A 16,382-nucleotide genomic window follows, 5' to 3' on the forward strand; every position below is an offset into this window, starting at 1 on the left:
TTGGGCAGGGTGTATTTTAAACACTTAATGTAATTGAGTGTTATACAGATTAAATGATTATTGTATGGATGGACCAAAACTGTTTTGTGAAATTGATACTGTTAAATAAAGATTGTTGAATCACAAAAAAAAAAAAGCAATTGCCACAGCCATTTTGGGAACTACAGTGATTTCCAGCTGTGAACTACATTTCCCTACAGCAGGATAACTGCTAGTCAACCCCCTTCTCCAGTGATGTCACTTCCTTCAGGAAAGGGGTGGGGTTTGTTGTGCAGGGGATAACAAAGGCTAAACCTCCAGGAAGAGGCAGGAAAGGAGCCAGGCAGGAGCTGATGCTTTGAAGAAGGGTAGAAGGATGGCTGCAGGACTTTCTGCTCAACAGGTAGGAGAGAGATAGGCAGAGGGTGGGCAGAAGAAGAAAGGAGCCTGGCACTGCTCCCTCCACTCCCCAGGCTCTTCTTCCTCATTCTCCTCCTGCTTTAGGACCATCTCACTTTCTGCTTCCTGGCAATGCTCCCTCCACTCCCCAGGCTCTTCTTCCTCATTCTCCTCCTGCTTTAGGACAATCTCACTTTCTGCTTCCTGTATTGCTCCCTCCACTCCCCAGGCTCTTCTTCCTCATTCTCCTCCTGCTTTAGGACAATCTCACTTTCTGCTTCCTGGCAATGCTCCCTCCACTCCCCAGGCTCTTCTTCCTCATTCTCCTCCTGCTTTAGGACAATCTCACTTTCTGCTTCCTGGCACTGCTCCCTCCACTCCTCAGACTCTTCTTCCTCATTCTCCTCCTGCTTTAGCACAATCTCACTTTCTGCTTCCTGTATTGCTCCCTCCACTCCCCAGGCTCTTCTTCCTCATTCTCCTCCTGCTTTAGGACAATCTCACTTTCTGCTTCCTGGCAATGCTCCCTCCACTCCCCAGGCTCTTCTTCCTCATTCTCCTCCTGCTTTAGGATAATCTCACTTTCTGCTTCCTGGCACTGCTCCCTCCACTCCCCAGGCTCTTCTTCCTCATTCTCCTCATGCTTTAGTACAATCTCACTTTCTGCTTCCTGGCACTGCTCCCTCCACTCCCCAGGCTCTTCTTCCTCATTCTCCTCCTACTTTAGGACAATCTCATTTTCTGCTTCCTGGCACTGCTCCCTCCACTCCCCAGGCTCTTCTTCCTCATTCTCCTCCTGCTTTAGGACAATCTCACTTTCTGCTTCCTGGCCCTGCTCCCTCCACTCCCCAGGCTCTTCTTCCTCATTCTCCTCCTGCTTTAGCACAATCTCACTTTCTGCTTCCTGGCACTGCTACATCCACTCCCAAGGCTCTTCTTCCTCATTCTCCTGCTTTAGGATAATCTCACTTTCTGTTTCTGGCACTGCTCCCTCCACTCCCCAGGCTCTTCTTCCTCATTCTCCTCCTGCTTTAGGATAATCTCAATTTCTGTTTCTGGCACTGCTCCCTCCACTCCCCAGGCTCTTCTTCCTCATTCTCCTCCTGCTTTAGGACAATCTCACTTTCTGCTTCCTGGCACTGCTACATCCACTCCCAAGGCTCTTCTTCCTCATTCTTCTCCTGCTTTAGGACAATCTCACTTTCTGCTTCCTGGCACTGCTCCCTCCACTCCCCAGGCTCTTCTTCCTCATTCTCCTCCTGCTTTAGGACAATCTCACTTTCTGCTTCCTGGCACTGCTCCCTCCACTCCCCAGGCTTTTCTTCCTCATTCTCCTCCTGCTTTAGGAAAATCTCACTTTCTGCTTCCTGGCACTGCTCCCTCCACTCCCCAGGCTCTTCTTTCTCCTCCTCCTGCTTTAGGACAATCTCACTTTCTGCTTCCTGGCACTGCTCCCTCCACTCCCCAGGCTCTTCTTTCTCCTCCTCCTGCTTTAGGATAATCTCACTTTCTGCTTCCTGGCACTGCTCCCTCCACTCCCCAGGCTCTTCTTCCTCATTCTCCTCATGCTTTAGGATAATCTCAATTTCTGTTTCTGGCACTGCTCCCTCCACTCCCCAGGCTCTTCTTCCTCATTCTCCTCCTGCTTTAGGACAATCTCACTTTCTGCTTCCTGGCACTGCTCCCTCCACTCCCCAGGCTCTTCTTCCTCATTCTCCTCCTGCTTTAGGACAATCTCACTTTCTGCTTCCTGGCACTGCTCCCTCCACTCCCCAGGCTTTTCTTCCTCATTCTCCTCCTGCTTTAGGAAAATCTCACTTTCTGCTTCCTGGCACTGCTCCCTCCACTCCCCAGGCTCTTCTTTCTCCTCCTCCTGCTTTAGGACAATCTCACTTTCTGCTTCCTGGCACTGCTCCCTCCACTCCCCAGGCTCTTCTTTCTCCTCCTCCTGCTTTAGGATAATCTCACTTTCTGCTTCCTGGCACTGCTCCCTCCACTCCCCAGGCTCTTCTTCCTCATTCTCCTCATGCTTTAGGATAATCTCAATTTCTGCTTCCTGGCACTGCTCCCTCCACTCCCCAGGCTCTTCTTCCTCATTCTCCTCCTGCTTTAGGACAATCTCACTTTCTGCTTCCTGGCACTGCTCCCTCCACTCCCCAGGCTCTTCTTCCTCATTCTCCTCCTGCTTTAGGACAATCTCACTTTCTGCTTCCTGGCACTGCTACATCCACTCCCAAGGCTCTTCTTCCTCATTCTTCTCCTGCTTTAGGACAATCTCACTTTCTGCTTCCTGGCACTGCTCCCTCCACTCCCCAGGCTCTTCTTCCTCATTCTCCTCCTGCTTTAGGACAATCTCACTTTCTGCTTCCTGGCACTGCTCCCTCCACTCCCCAGGCTTTTCTTCCTCATTCTCCTCCTGCTTTAGGAAAATCTCACTTTCTGCTTCCTGGCACTGCTCCCTCCACTCCCCAGGCTCTTCTTTCTCCTCCTCCTGCTTTAGGACAATCTCACTTTCTGCTTCCTGGCACTGCTCCCTCCACTCCCCAGGCTCTTCTTCCTCATTCTCCTCCTGCTTTAGGAAAATCTCACTTTCTGCTTCCTGGAACTGCTCCCTCCACTCCCCAGGCTCTTCTTTCTCCTCCTCCTGCTTTAGGACAATCTCACTTTCTGCTTCCTGGCACTGCTCCCTCCACTCCCCAGGCTCTTCTTCCTCATTCTCCTCCTGCTTTAGCACAATCTCACTTTCTGCTTCCTGGCACTGCTCCCTCCACTCCCCAGGCTCTTCTTCCTCATTCTCCTCCTGCTTTACGACAATCTCACGTTCTGCTTCCTGGCACTGCTCCCTCCACTCCCCAGGCTCTTCTTCCTCATTCTCCTCCTGCTTTAGGATAATCTCACTTTCTGTTTCTGGCACTGCTCCCTCCACTCCCCAGGCTCTTCTTCCTCATTCTCCTCCTGCTTTAGGATAATCTCAATTTCTGTTTCTGGCACTGCTCCCTCCACTCCCCAGGCTCTTCTTCCTCATTCTCCTCCTGCTTTAGGACAATCTCACTTTCTGCTTCCTGGCACTGCTCCCTCCACTCCCCAGGCTCTTCTTCCTCATTCTCCTCCTGCTTTAGGACAATCTCACTTTCTGCTTCCTGGCACTGCTCCCTCCACTCCCCAGGCTCTTCTTCCTCATTCTCCTCCTGCTTTAGGAAAATCTCACTTTCTGCTTCCTGACACTGGCTTCCTCCACTCCCCAGGCTCTTCTTCCTCATTCTCCTCCTGCTTTAGGACAATCTCACTTTCTGCTTCCTGGCACTGCTACATCCACTCCCAAGGCTCTTCTTCTTCATTCTTCTCCCTTCACACAGGAGCAGCTGCTCTTCCTGCCTTGTGACACTCTCAGTTTCATCTCTGCTTTCTTTGATCTTGATAGCTTTATCTTCCTGTCTTCCTCTGCGTGAGAAAAATTTGCTTTAGGGAGTGCACACAGTTGGGGGGGTGTAGGGGGTACTTAAGATTCATTCATTTGGAACCCCTGTGAAAAAGTGTAGAAAAGCCCCTTGCATGCGTAAACGCAGGGAGAACGGACATATATATGGAAAAGGGTTGATATTTATTTATTTAACCCCCGCCCATTTTGCAAAACCGTAGTGCAGGTTTCAGCGCCAGCCACGGCAGTAAAAGCTCTGACACTCATAGAATTCCTATGAGCGTTACGTTTTTAAAGCTGTTCTTAAGTTGGATTTGTATGTAATTCAGAACCTGTAGTTTTTAAGATTCATCTCCCGGCTGACAAAAGGGTTTAACTGTCCCTACCACTGTTCCCTCTAAGGTACAGCATGCACAACCACACTCTGTTCTTAATGAGTCCAATGTGCTGCGGTGGCCAAAAAAGCAAACAGGATACCAGGAATTATTAAAAAAGGGATAATTAGCAAGACTAAGAATGTCATAATGCCCCTGTATCGCTCCATGGTGCGACCTTACCTGGAGTATTGCATTCAGTTCTGGTCTCCTTATCTCAAGAAAGATATAGCGGCGCTAGAAAAGGTTCAAAGAAGAGCGACCAAGATGATAAAGGGGAATGGAACTCCTCTCGTATGAGGAAAGACTAAAACGGTTAGGGCTTTTCAGCTTGGAAAAGAGACGGCTGAGGGGAGATAGGATTGAAGTCTACAGAATCCTAAGTGGAGTAGAACGGGGACAAGTGGATCGATTTTTTCACTCCGTCAAAAATGACAAAGACTAGGGGACACTCGATGAAATTGCGGGGAAATACTTTTAAAACCAATAGGAGGAAATATTTTTTCACTCAGAGAATTGTTATGCTGTGGAACGCATTGCCAGAAGTTGTGGTAAGAGCAGATAAAGTAGCTGGTTTTAAGAAAGGTTTGGACAAGTTCCTGGAGGAAAAGTCCATAGTCTGTTATTGAGAAAGACGCGGGAGAATCCACTGCTTGCCCTGTATCGGTAGCATGGAATATTGCTACACCTTGGGTTTTAGCCAGGTACTAGTAACTTGTTTTTTTGAAAATCGTCTACTTTTACGTCCAGACTGCTACTCCGTCTATCTTTGTAACACATTCTCGTCCCCAAAATCGTTCAAGGCCAAAACGCCTAGAACAAGACCTTTTGGACGTGGGAGGGACCATCAAAGCGATGGACTGGCCACCCGGACATGGCAACAGAGTGGTGGGGCACCTTCCAAGACACTGCTGTGAACTCCACAAAAAGAGTGCCACATAAACATCTCACCACAACTCCCTTGCAGGTCAAGGTGAGCCCCCCAAAACCTACTAGACCCACCTGTCTACCACCCCAATAGCCCTTATGGCTGCAGATGCCACCTATATAGCAGTACAATAAAGTTTTGGGGGGTTCTGGTGGGTGCACATGTTTCACAATGAATGCAGTGGTTAGAGTGGCTTATGGGCCTGGGTCCTCCTCTCTATGGTTCACTAGCCCACCCCCCAGACTACTTAAGCCACCTCTGTGCAGCTCTACTAGGCTTTCCTATGCCAGAGGCAGGGATGTACGGTCTTAATATGATTTTTATGGCCGAGGAGGGGGGGGGGAGGTCAGTGTTCACTGGGGGAGTGTGTGAGGGTCTGTACTTTGTGTCAGCAGTGGTTATTTGGTCATTTTGGAAACCTTCTGGGCACTTAGACCTGTTTTTAGATGGGCTAAGTTCTATCTAGGCAGTCTTGTAAAACTTTTGATTATCTCTGCAATACGAGTAAGTCTAGGTTGACCCACATCCCGCCTACCACTCCTTCAAAAAGGTGTCAGGTCAAAAGCGCGGCGGGACAAAGGCGCGAGCAGACAACTGAGCGCAGTGCGGAGGTGCGCGCCGAAGAAAAAGACTGTTTTTAGGGGCTACGACAGGGGGTGTGGGAGGGAACCCCCCTCTTTACTTTATACAGATCGCGCCGTGTTGTGGGGGGGTTGTAACCCCCCACATTTTACTGAAAACTTAACTTTTTTCCTGTTTTTAGGAAAAAAGTTACGTTTTCACTAAAATGTGGTGGGTTACAACCCCCCAAACCCCCCACAACGCCGCCGCGATCTGTATTAAGTAAAGTGGGGGGGGGGCTCCCCAACAAAACCCCCCGTCGCAGCCCCTAAAAACAGTCTTTTTCTTTGGCGCGCGCCTCCATCATGCGCTCAGTTGTCGGCGTGCGCCTTTGTCTTCCGCGTTACTGTCTATGAACCCTTCAAAAGCACCCCTTTCAGCTCTGGGCGCACAGCAGGATTCAGATGCCTAAAAAGTCTCTGGATACGTCTAAAAACCCTTTTCGATTCTCGGCACTTGGACGACCTGTCTTTTTGTTCGTCCAAGTGCCGACTTGGGCGGGTTTTTAGACGTATTTTTGTTTCGATTACGAGCCCCATAATATTTATATTTCCTGATCATCTGATGTTGGTATTTCTACATCAAATGTCAACTCACACCGACATAAAGATTTCTCAATCCTAGGGGGCAAAGCATAGCCTAAACCTAGGCCAATGACTTCCCTCATATATCACGCATCTACAAATAGTCAAATTTTGTTTTGCGAATCATGTGTTTTGCAAATTGTGCTCACAAACTGAGCGTTGATTCGATTTGCAAGCCTCCCCCCCCCCCCCCCCCGAGAACTGGCATCACCCGCCCAAACCCTTACCCCGATCTGGCACCGGCACGCAGCACCAACCCACAGGACGTGCCGGTGCCTGAAGATCCTGCCTCTTGCCGCTGGGCTGGGCCTTGAGCATTGAACATCGTCCAAGGCAAGACAAATCATGGGCTGCATACGAAGGGGTTTCGTCAGTCGTAAGGCGGAAGTCATTATGCCATTGTATAGATCCATGGTGAGGCCCCACCTGGAATACTGTGTGCAATTCTGGAGGCCGCATTATCGCAAGGATGTGCTGAGACTGGAGTCGGTGCAAAGAATGGCCACCCGGATGGTCTCGGGACTCAAGGATCTACCATACGAAAAACGGCTTGACAAATTACAGCTATACTCGCTCGAGGAGCGCAGAGAGAGGGGGGACATGATCGAGACGTTCAAGTATCTTACGGGCCGCATCGAGGCGGAGGAAGATATCTTCTTTTTCAAGGGTCCCACGACAACAAGAGGGCATCCGTTGAAAATCAGGGGCGGGAAACTACGAGGTGACACCAGGAAATTCTTTTTCACTGAAAGAGTGGTTGATCGCTGGAATAGTCTTCCACTACAGGTGATTGAGGCCAGCATCGTGCCTGATTTTAAGGCCAAATGGGATCGGCACATGGGATCTATTCACAGGGCAAAGGTAGGGGAGGGACATTAAGGTGGGCAGACTAGATGGGCCGTGGGCCCTTATCTGCCGTCTATTTCTATGTTTCTATGAACACCTGCGCATGCTCAAGGCCTTTTGGCTCCCATTCTCTCCGCTGATCTTAACTTACGGGCCCTGTTACAGACCTGCCCTCTTAGAGGGTAACTTTCAAAGCAGGGTTTCATGTATCGCAAATACACAGATGCAAGAGATGCATGCGGAAACTTCAAGGATCAATCCTGCCAGGAGGGTTGGAGCAGAGAATGCACCTGGACTTCCAAAAGCATGCGCCTAAGTTTTGCTGGAAAAGCGCTCCCGTCTTGGGATACGGTAGTGTGTGTGGATGTATGAATGTGTCTTGTTTGGGCGGTCTTTTGGGTGGGGCTTTATCTGTTTTAATGGAGTTCCTTTCAAAAATCAGTTTTATATTGTGGCGGAGGAGATGAAAACGGTGACGGGATTTCGAAGAAGCGTGGGATGAACACAGAGGATCTAGAATCAGAAAATGATATTAAAAATTGAACTAAGACCAGAACTGGGCAGACTTGCACGGTCTGCCCAGTCTGTGTATGGCCGTTTGGTTAGGGAGGCCTTCAGTGGCTGGGAGGGTGTAGATGGGCTGGAGTAGGTTTTAACGGAGATTTCGGCAGTAGGAACCCAAGCACAGTACCAGGTAGAGCTTTGGATTCTTGCCCAGAAATAGCTAAGAAGAAAAAATTTAAATTGAATCAGGTTGGGCAGACTGGATGGGCCATTCGGGCCTTTATCTGCCGTCATCTGCTACGTTACTGTGCTTTCATATACCGTTTTACTGTAACATTTGTGATATATCAAATAAACGTTAACTGTAACCCGCTTTGCACAAGTTATTTAAAAAAAAAGAAATTGCTCTCTCTGAAAACCGAGGTAAGACCTGCCTTTGTGTATCAAGTATCTGCAGGTCTTGGACGCGCCGACTTCGAAAGGAGTGCCCTAAGTGCGTTTCTGGTTTATGTTGCAGACGCCGGTGACGTTTGAGGACATCACTGTCTCTTTCTCCCAGGAGGAGTGGAGCTACTTAGATGAAGGGCAGAAGGAGCTTTATTGGGAGGTGATGAAGGAGAATTACGAGACCCTGATCTCCCTAGGTAAGAAGGATGTCATTTCTCCACAGACTGTATCTGAGTACAGTGGTGCCTCACACAACGAACTTAATTCGTTCCAGGAGCAAGTTTGTTATGCGAAAAGTTCGTTATGTGAAACGCATTTTCCCATAACAATACATGTAAAAAAAAATAATTCGTTCTGTAGCATAAAATATGCTAAGATGACATAAAAAAAGATAAATTTACCTTGTTAGAGCTGTTAGCATGATATAGAGGGGATATATGTGAAGGGGAGGGGAGACAGGGGTTTTGTTGATCTTTGCTGTGTATTATAATCACCCCCCACATACTCCCCAGTACCTTTTTTAATTCCTCCCATCTTTCCCAGCCAGTGGCGTACAGGCCAGAAGCGCAGAGATCAGGAGCAATTCCTCTGCACGCCTGTGTGGGCCCATGCCGATCTCCGAATGGCTGCAGTTAGTTCTTGTGAGTCCCGCGAGAGCTGACTGCAGCCATTCAGAGATCAGCGCAGGCCCAGGCGGCGGGGGGGAGGTTTAAAAATATGCGGTGGTGGCGGGGGGAGGTTTAAACATATGCGGTGGCGGTGGGGGGAGGTTTAAAAATATGCGGTGGCGGCGGGGGGAGGTTTAAAAATATGCGGTGGCGGCGGGGGGAGGTTTAAACATATGCGGTGGCGGTGGGGGGAGGTTTAAAAATATGCGGTGGCGGCGGGGGGAGGTTTAAAATATGTAGCGCCAGTTAAGCGATGCAGCTCGGGCGACTTCGTTGTGTGAAACGAAGTCCGTTGTACGGATCAAGACAAGAAGTTTGTTGTGCGCAGCGTTCGCTGTGCGAGGCGGCCGTTATGCGAGGCACCACTGTACTTCCATGACAAGGTTCACAAAATTAGCCTGGAGTGGGCCTCCCGACCTAGGAATCTACTGGCAAGTGCCTTTTCTAGGATCAGGGCCCTAGTTTATAGGATTTGCCTTATTGATTTCAACAATTTAGAACTCCATGCAAGATTTTTTTTTTTTTTGGGGGGGGGGGGGGGGGGGTCAGTTTTTCCTCGGCTTCCAATACTGTGGAAACCAACTTAAGCCGAAGATGGCTGCCGACCCATTGGAGTCGGTCATCCCAATTTAAGATAAGTTGTGCATTTACAATTGTGCCGGATGTTACACAGCAATGTGAAAAAAACAGACTGACTCTATAATTAGCACAACAGTGTTACACAGCGGCAGTGAATGGCCGTCGTTCGTATCTGGACATTCAAGATACTCTTATCTTTTTTCTTAATTTGTTTTGGACTCCTGAAAACCGGCATTTGGCCCATCCGTACTACACGGATTTCCAAGGATTTTACGAGGGATCTTCAAAAAGTTTCCGCACTTTAATTTTTTAAAAAAATTTTAATTTTTTTTACACTAGTTCTTAAATATCTCCAAAGCGAATTGCATTTCGTTTCCACATAATCGCCCTGTTCTAGGAGACGCCCTCTTACCACTTCTCCCGCCCTGACCATTTCCTGCCAAAATATAAAAGTGCAGACATTTTTTTTGAAGAACTTTCATATAAAGCCAGAGCTGAGGTTGTGATGTCATAAAGCCTCATTCCACCAATAAGAGCCAACCTCAATGATGTCATAATGGCTCGACTGTCCTGTACTCCCCTCTGCCCTCCAACCCAGCCAGCTCTGAACAAAGAAAGGCCAGGGACAGCCAAGTCTGAAAAGATGGGCCTTGTTATTTAGACCCTTGTACTTGTTATCTCTAGGTTACAGAAAAGTTGCTTTGATTGAGGACCTGCCCACTGGAGGAATTAGGGCACAATGTCTCCTTAATCTTCCAGGGCCAAGTTTCCAACTTTTATTAAAATTTGTTGAAACACCTTTCATGAATTCTAAGTGTTTTACAATGTTAAAAACAAGGGGGAGACTTACAAGGACATATGGAGAAGACAAATTAAGGATTTAAAATAAAAACAATAGGCACGTTTTGGTGAAATACAATATTTACAGGAAAAGCGGACATAAAAAGGGAAGAAACACGAGGAGCGGGAGGGAGAAGGTTTATGTCCTCCTCCCTCTCCCCTGAATGTGAAAGCCCCAGCCAACAGACCAGGGATACCAGGCTCTATGGCGGCTTCAGGTACAGGGCAGTTTCCATTTTATGAACATCCGACTTACATCGGACTCGTACTTACAAACAGGGGGTTCCTGTTCTACCTTCAGTGTCCCAACGCTTTCTCTCCCGAGTTCCAATGTGACTATCTACCTCCCTCCCATTCTGTGCCTAAAGTATGTGCCTCTCTCTGATGGGTGTTTACTTTCTTCTGGTCAGCTCCCTCCTCCTTCCAGCCGCAGTTGTTTCTCTACACAAAGCCGCGGGCAGCAGCCCTTACACGTGTCCCGCGGCTGAGCCGGAAGCTTTCCCTCTGACGTGGTAGGAGCTTCCTCTGAAACGACTGCAGCTAGAAGAAGGAGGGAGCTGGCCAGAAGAAGGTAAATACCTGCCAGAGGGAGGCACGTACTTGGGGCACAAAAAATGGAGGGAGGGAGGGAGAGTAACTCGGGAGGGAGGAAGCACAAACTTTGGACAAAGGAAGGAGGGAAGGGGCATGAATTTGGGTCACAGACTGGAGGGAGGGAGGGGAGTATGAGCCATAGGATGGAAGAATGGAGGGAGGGAGGGAAAGAGATGCTGAGGTGAGGGAGGGAATAGAAAGGGAGAATTGGGTGTCTGAGTGAGAGGGAAAGAGAGATGGTACACATTGGGAGAAGAGGAGAATTGTTGGGTATTGGGAGAGAGAGAGAATTATTGGACATGGTGGTGGGAAGAGAGAGATGAGAGGGAGTAATGTTGGATGTGGAGAGGGAACAGTGGGATGGATGGAAAGGGATGCAAGAGGGGCCTCAAGGAGGTGGAGGTGGGAAGAATACTAGGATCCGAGTTACATACAAATTCAACTTAAGAACGGTTTAAGAAATGGAACCCGTTCTTAACCTGGGGACTGCCTGTATTTGGGGCATTGTGAAGAAAGCAGGCAGCAGGTCTGAGGAGTAGCCCGGTGATTAAGGCAGGGGGCTGTAAACCAAGGGACCCTGGTTCAAATTCCATTTTAACTCTTTTTTTTTTTTTTAACTTGTAAGCCCTCTAGGGACAGAAAAATACCCACTGTACCTGAATATATAAGCTTGAAGGATATTGGTGTACATTCAGGTACAATAGGCATTTTTTCTGTTTCTAGAAGCCTCACAATTAAAATGAAAAAAACAAAACAAAACAATAAACAGCTGAAGTGGGATTTGAATCTGGGTCTCCTGTTTCCCAACTATTAAGCTAACCCTGTTCTCTGCATGGACTTCTGTATTGCTGCCACACAAGAGTTAAGAGTATATAGCACTGAATGATGAGGTAGATATAATAGGCACCTCAGAGACCTGGTGGAAGGAGGACCTGTGTCCTGTTCTGAAATACATGCGAGATGGATGTTCATGGGACAGATTCAGGGTTTTTTTTCCCTCACTAAAGCTGGGCAGCAGGGGCTGTTAGACAAATCTGGGGGAACTACCTGTCCCAGAATGCACTGAGCTTTGCAACTCGGTGTTAAAACCTATTCAGGAGGGAATGCAGCTGAGTCAGAGGGGCGGGACTCGGGCAGGGAGAAAGATGTACTGTATGCCTGGCTCAGAGTTATTCAGGAGAGGTCCCTGAGAGAGAGGTCCCAGGTGGAGCAGTCTCAAATTAGAGGTTTCCTTGAGAGAGCTCTTCCTTAGCTGTGGGTTGAGGAGAACCCTGGGGAGTCAAGAAATCTGGCAAGTACTGTTAAAAGGGCTGAAGTTGCGAGACTTTTGGTACATGGCTGGCTGAGGACTGTGGAATATGTTCACGGGTCAGGTCGGGCCGGGGACTGTTTATTTGAAGGGCGAAACTGCTTCCCCTGAACCTGTAAAGGAATAAGCTCAGAAGAGGGAAGAAATTACAGCTTTTCTTTATACTTTCCACGAGTGTTTAAGCTGTCTGTGTGTGAGAGCCCAGGAAAACCCAGACTGGACTCTGCCACAATCCAGTTGGGATGTTCTGACTTGGACAAGCTCTCGAAAATGCTGCCTTTTGTGTTCTTAAACATACCTTATTGACGTGAATTTTTACAGTTCCGTCACGCTAATGCTGGGGTTTACTAAACCGTGGAAGCGCTTCTTACCACAGATCGGCGAGGTCAATGCTCCAACCCTCAAAGGAATTGAATGAGCGTCGGAGCACTGACCTCGCCAGCCTGTGGTAAGAAGCTCTTCCCCGGTTTAGTAAAAGGAGCCCTAAGTTTGTGAAATATTTGTGTAAAAACACAAGTTCACAGAGGGTTTCCATGCTGTGATTGAATCAGGAGAGTTCCCAGAATTTAGACTTCACCTTAAGCTTGGTTCACAGCTTTTATTTTGGAACATGGGTGGCTCAGAGCAACGTACGATGGTCTCTCCCTTTTTCACAATAATTATTTTGTGGCATGGAAATATTAGGGTTTTGTTGTGTCGACTGGATTCTGTCCGAACTTGCAGGGATTTTTCTAGTTTCCGTTTTTCTTTTTATATCCGGCAGGTGATGAAGTCATGTGGAAGGAGGAAAACGGAGAAGATGGCGCTGTGGAACTGGTGCTGATTCCGATAGAGTTCAAAAACGGGTGTGAGAATATTTCCCAAGGAGACATGAAAAGAACCACGAGAAATCAGGAGCAGGAATCGGAGAAGAAAGAGAGAGAGACTGCGGGAGACCCACTCTACGGAGTCGCTGAGTACGAGACCAATGACGGAGAACTCGCAAGCACCCCTGATCTCCAGAGACACCCGAGAGCAGAGAGACCCTTTTGGAATAATAACTGCGACCAGCTGACTTCTGGTCTTCATCGGAGAGAGGGGGAAGGGAAGAAAACATTCCTCCATAGAAGCTTTGACGGAAAGTCATGTTTGCCCCAGAATTCCCACACAGTTGCCAAATCGTTTCCATGTGGCGAATGCAGCAAAAGCTTCAGCCACAAAGAGTACCTAAAAAAACATCAGAAAATTCACTCAAGGCAGAGGCTGTTCTCGTGTAAAAATTGTCCCGAAAGCTTCTTTGAGAAGACCACCCTCAGAAAACACGAAAAGAGGCACACGGGCGAGAGACCGTTTTCATGTTCCGACTGCGATCGTCGCTTTGTTCAGAAAATACACCTGACACGACACCAAAAGCTACACACCGGCGAGAGGCCATTTTCTTGCTTTCAGTGTGGCAAAAGCTTTATTCAGAAGATCCATCTAACAAGGCACCAAAAAAAGCATAATGGCGAGAAAAGCTTCGTACGTAGGGACGGGTTAATAATCCATCAGAAAATACACACAGAAGAGAAACCATTTTCACATGCTCAGTGTGAAAACTTCTTCAGTAGGAAACCACACCTCTCGCACCACCAGAATATCCACATACCAGACATACCCTGGCTTATGAATGAGGATCATTCCTGCTATGAAGTGTACAAAACGAGCCCGTTTGGAGAAATTGCCCAGGCTGAGGCACCTCTTCCATGTTCTGAATACGAGAAAAGCCTCATCGATAAGAAAATGCTAATAATTGACCAGGAAAGTCCCACTGGAGAGAGACCTTTTCAAGGTAGTGAATATAGTAAATGCTTTCTTGAGAAGACAAATCTCGGAAACCACAAAGAAATACACCCTGTTGCACGACCTTTTTCATGTTCTGAGTGCGGTAAAAGATTCACCCAGAAGATGCACCTTAGCAGACACCATAAGATACACACTGGAGAGAGACCCTTTTCATGTTCTGAATGTGGGAAGTGCTTCATTAGTAAAGAGAGGCTAATATTTCACCAGAATATCCATACGGGTAAGAGACCTTTTTCATGCAGTATATGCAATAAAAGCTTCTTTGAGAAGACAAATCTTAGAAAACACCTAAAAATACACACTGGTGAAAGACCTTTTTCGTGTTCTGAGTGTGGTAGACGATTCATTCAGAAGACACATCTTACAAGACATGAAAAAATACACACAGGTGAGAGACCGTTTTCGTGTTCTGAATGTAAGAGGTGCTTCATTACTAAGGATACATTAGCATTTCACCAGAAAATCCACACAGGAGAGGGACTGTTCTCGTGTGTGAAATGTAATAAAACATTTATGAAGAAGATAAACCTTACGAGACATCAAAAAAGACACATGGGCCAACCTATGGAACAAAAGACCAGCCTTTGCTAAATAAAGCTGCCACGGCTTGTTCTAAGAAAATCGGAAATCTCAGTGAAGCATGGATTGATTTGCAAGAAAGCCTTTGGCAGGGTCCCACACTGCTTGAAAATATATTGTCTTGAAGTGTACAAAATACATTCTAAATTGACCGAGTACAATAAGTCCGTCATGAAAATGTGGCAAACCTAAAATCAGGATCCAATGAAGACTATTTTGTATAGCATTTAATCTTTTGGGAACTATTCCTGAATGCTTCGGATTATGGATTTAGTGTTCATAGTTTCATCATTCATAGTTTATTAAAATTTGATTAAATGCAAAGCATAAAATTCAAAGTGTTGTACGGTTAAATAAAACATTTTAAGAAAAGGAAGACAAACTCCAAGTGTTAATCCTAGAGCTGGCAAAGACCCAAAGGTAACATTGCACCTGCTGTTTGTAGATGACTTGGGAAGTTCTACAGTGCCAGCAGAATAACTCCTTTTAGGCCAGAGCTTTTCAGATAACATCAGGATGGCTTTTGGCCTGGACAAGTTGCGTGAAACTGGAACCATGACATTAACTGATTACTTTGCCATGAACGGACAGGGGTATATGCTGTAAATATCCAGGAGAAGAGGAAGGCGCAACAATCCAGCATAAAATACTGAGAGATAAGACCAGCAAAGACTATTACAGCGGATTAAAATTACTATTGGGAAGTGCTTTAGCGTCAAGGAATAAGACAGAAAGCCATCGACCGTCTTATAAATGTCTATACTTTCATATAACTTTTGAAATCTGAACTGGACTCTTAAAGACCTTTAAAAACTGGATGTACAAACAAGAAAAACTCCCCCATGCTCCAAAGATAGTCTGTAAGAATCATTGTGTATGCTACGCTTGTACATTCCTACATATGAAGGAGGACTGGGCCTCATAGAAATCAATGGTAGGCCTCGGATCTTCTTAACAGCCTCAAGGAATCCGAATTAGAGGTCTGCACGGGAACGGGAATCCCCACATAACCCACAGGACTCCCATGGGGACCCCCCTGTGGCCCATGGGGACCCCCCTCTAGCCAATGGGACTCCCACGGGGATGGAAGGCTTTGGAAGAAGGGTTTGTCCATATAATATAATGGACACATCAGCCTTAGTAAAAGAGGGGGTTTATAAGTTAATTACCTGAACAGAAAACAAAAAAAGGGTTCCGCCAAAGAGATTCCACAAGGAAAACAGCAAAAGAAACTGTGGAATTGATGATCCTGTCAGAAGTAATTGCTGCTTTTTATGGGGAGGGGTGGGATGGAGGTAATTCCTTGCGGGGATGGGTGGGGACGGAGAGGATCCTGACGGGGACGGGTGGGAACGGAGAGGATCCTGACGGGGATGAGTGGGGACGGAGAGGATCCTGACGGGGACAGGCGGGGATGGGTGGGGACGGAGAGGATCCTGACGGGGACGGGTGGGGACGGAGAGGATCCTGACGGGGACGGGTGGGGACGGAGAGGATCCTGATGGGGACAGAGAGGATCCTGATGGGGATGGGTGGGGACGGAGAGGATCCTGATGGGGACGGGTGGGGACGGAGAGGATCCTGACGGGGACGGGTGTGGACGGAGAGGATCCTGACGGGGACGGGTGTGGACGGAGAGGATCCTGACGGGGACGGGTGTGGACGGAGAGGATCCTGACGGGGACGGGTGGGGACGGAGAGGATCCTGATGGGGATGGGTGGGGACGGAGAGGATCCTGATGGGGACGGGTGGGGACGGAGAGGATCCTGATGGGGATGGGTGGGGATGGAGAGGATCCTGATGGGGATGGGTGGGGACGGAGAGGATCCTGATGGGGATGGGTGGGGACGGAGAGGATCCTGATGGGGACGGGTGGGGACGGAGAGGA

General features: G+C 47.9%; 1 protein-coding gene across 2 annotated transcripts; it reads left to right on the forward strand.

The window, feature by feature from the left end:
• The first annotated feature begins 261 nt into the window (after positions 1-261).
• Positions 262-15,579, forward strand: LOC117354714 (gastrula zinc finger protein XlCGF26.1-like). 2 transcript variants are annotated; one of them, XM_033932612.1, is made up of 3 exons: positions 262-382; positions 8,171-8,297; positions 12,854-15,579. In XM_033932612.1, the coding sequence occupies exons 1-3, from the start codon at positions 356-358 to the stop codon at positions 14,503-14,505; spliced, it is 1,806 nt and encodes a 601-aa protein (XP_033788503.1). In that variant the 5' UTR covers positions 262-355; the 3' UTR covers positions 14,506-15,579. The 2 variants fall into 2 exon arrangements, with proteins under 2 accessions (XP_033788503.1, XP_033788504.1); XM_033932613.1 differs by lacking the exon at positions 8,171-8,297 and having other exon boundaries at positions 295-382.
• Positions 15,580-16,382: the final 803 nt, after the last annotated feature.

Source organism: Geotrypetes seraphini, chromosome 2 (assembly GCF_902459505.1).
Source record: "Geotrypetes seraphini chromosome 2, aGeoSer1.1, whole genome shotgun sequence".
In the NCBI taxonomy this organism is placed as follows: Eukaryota; Metazoa; Chordata; class Amphibia; order Gymnophiona; family Dermophiidae; genus Geotrypetes; species Geotrypetes seraphini.

Excerpts from the sequence above, each read along its gene's own strand:
- LOC117354714 (XM_033932612.1), top strand. The coding sequence starts at position 356 with ATGGCTGCAGGACTTTCTGCTCAACAG. Across the intron at positions 383-8,170 it reads CAGGACTTTCTGCTCAACAG|ACGCCGGTGACGTTTGAGGA; the intron begins GTAGGAGAGAGA and ends TTTATGTTGCAG. Across the intron at positions 8,298-12,853 it reads CGAGACCCTGATCTCCCTAG|GTGATGAAGTCATGTGGAAG; the intron begins GTAAGAAGGATG and ends TATATCCGGCAG.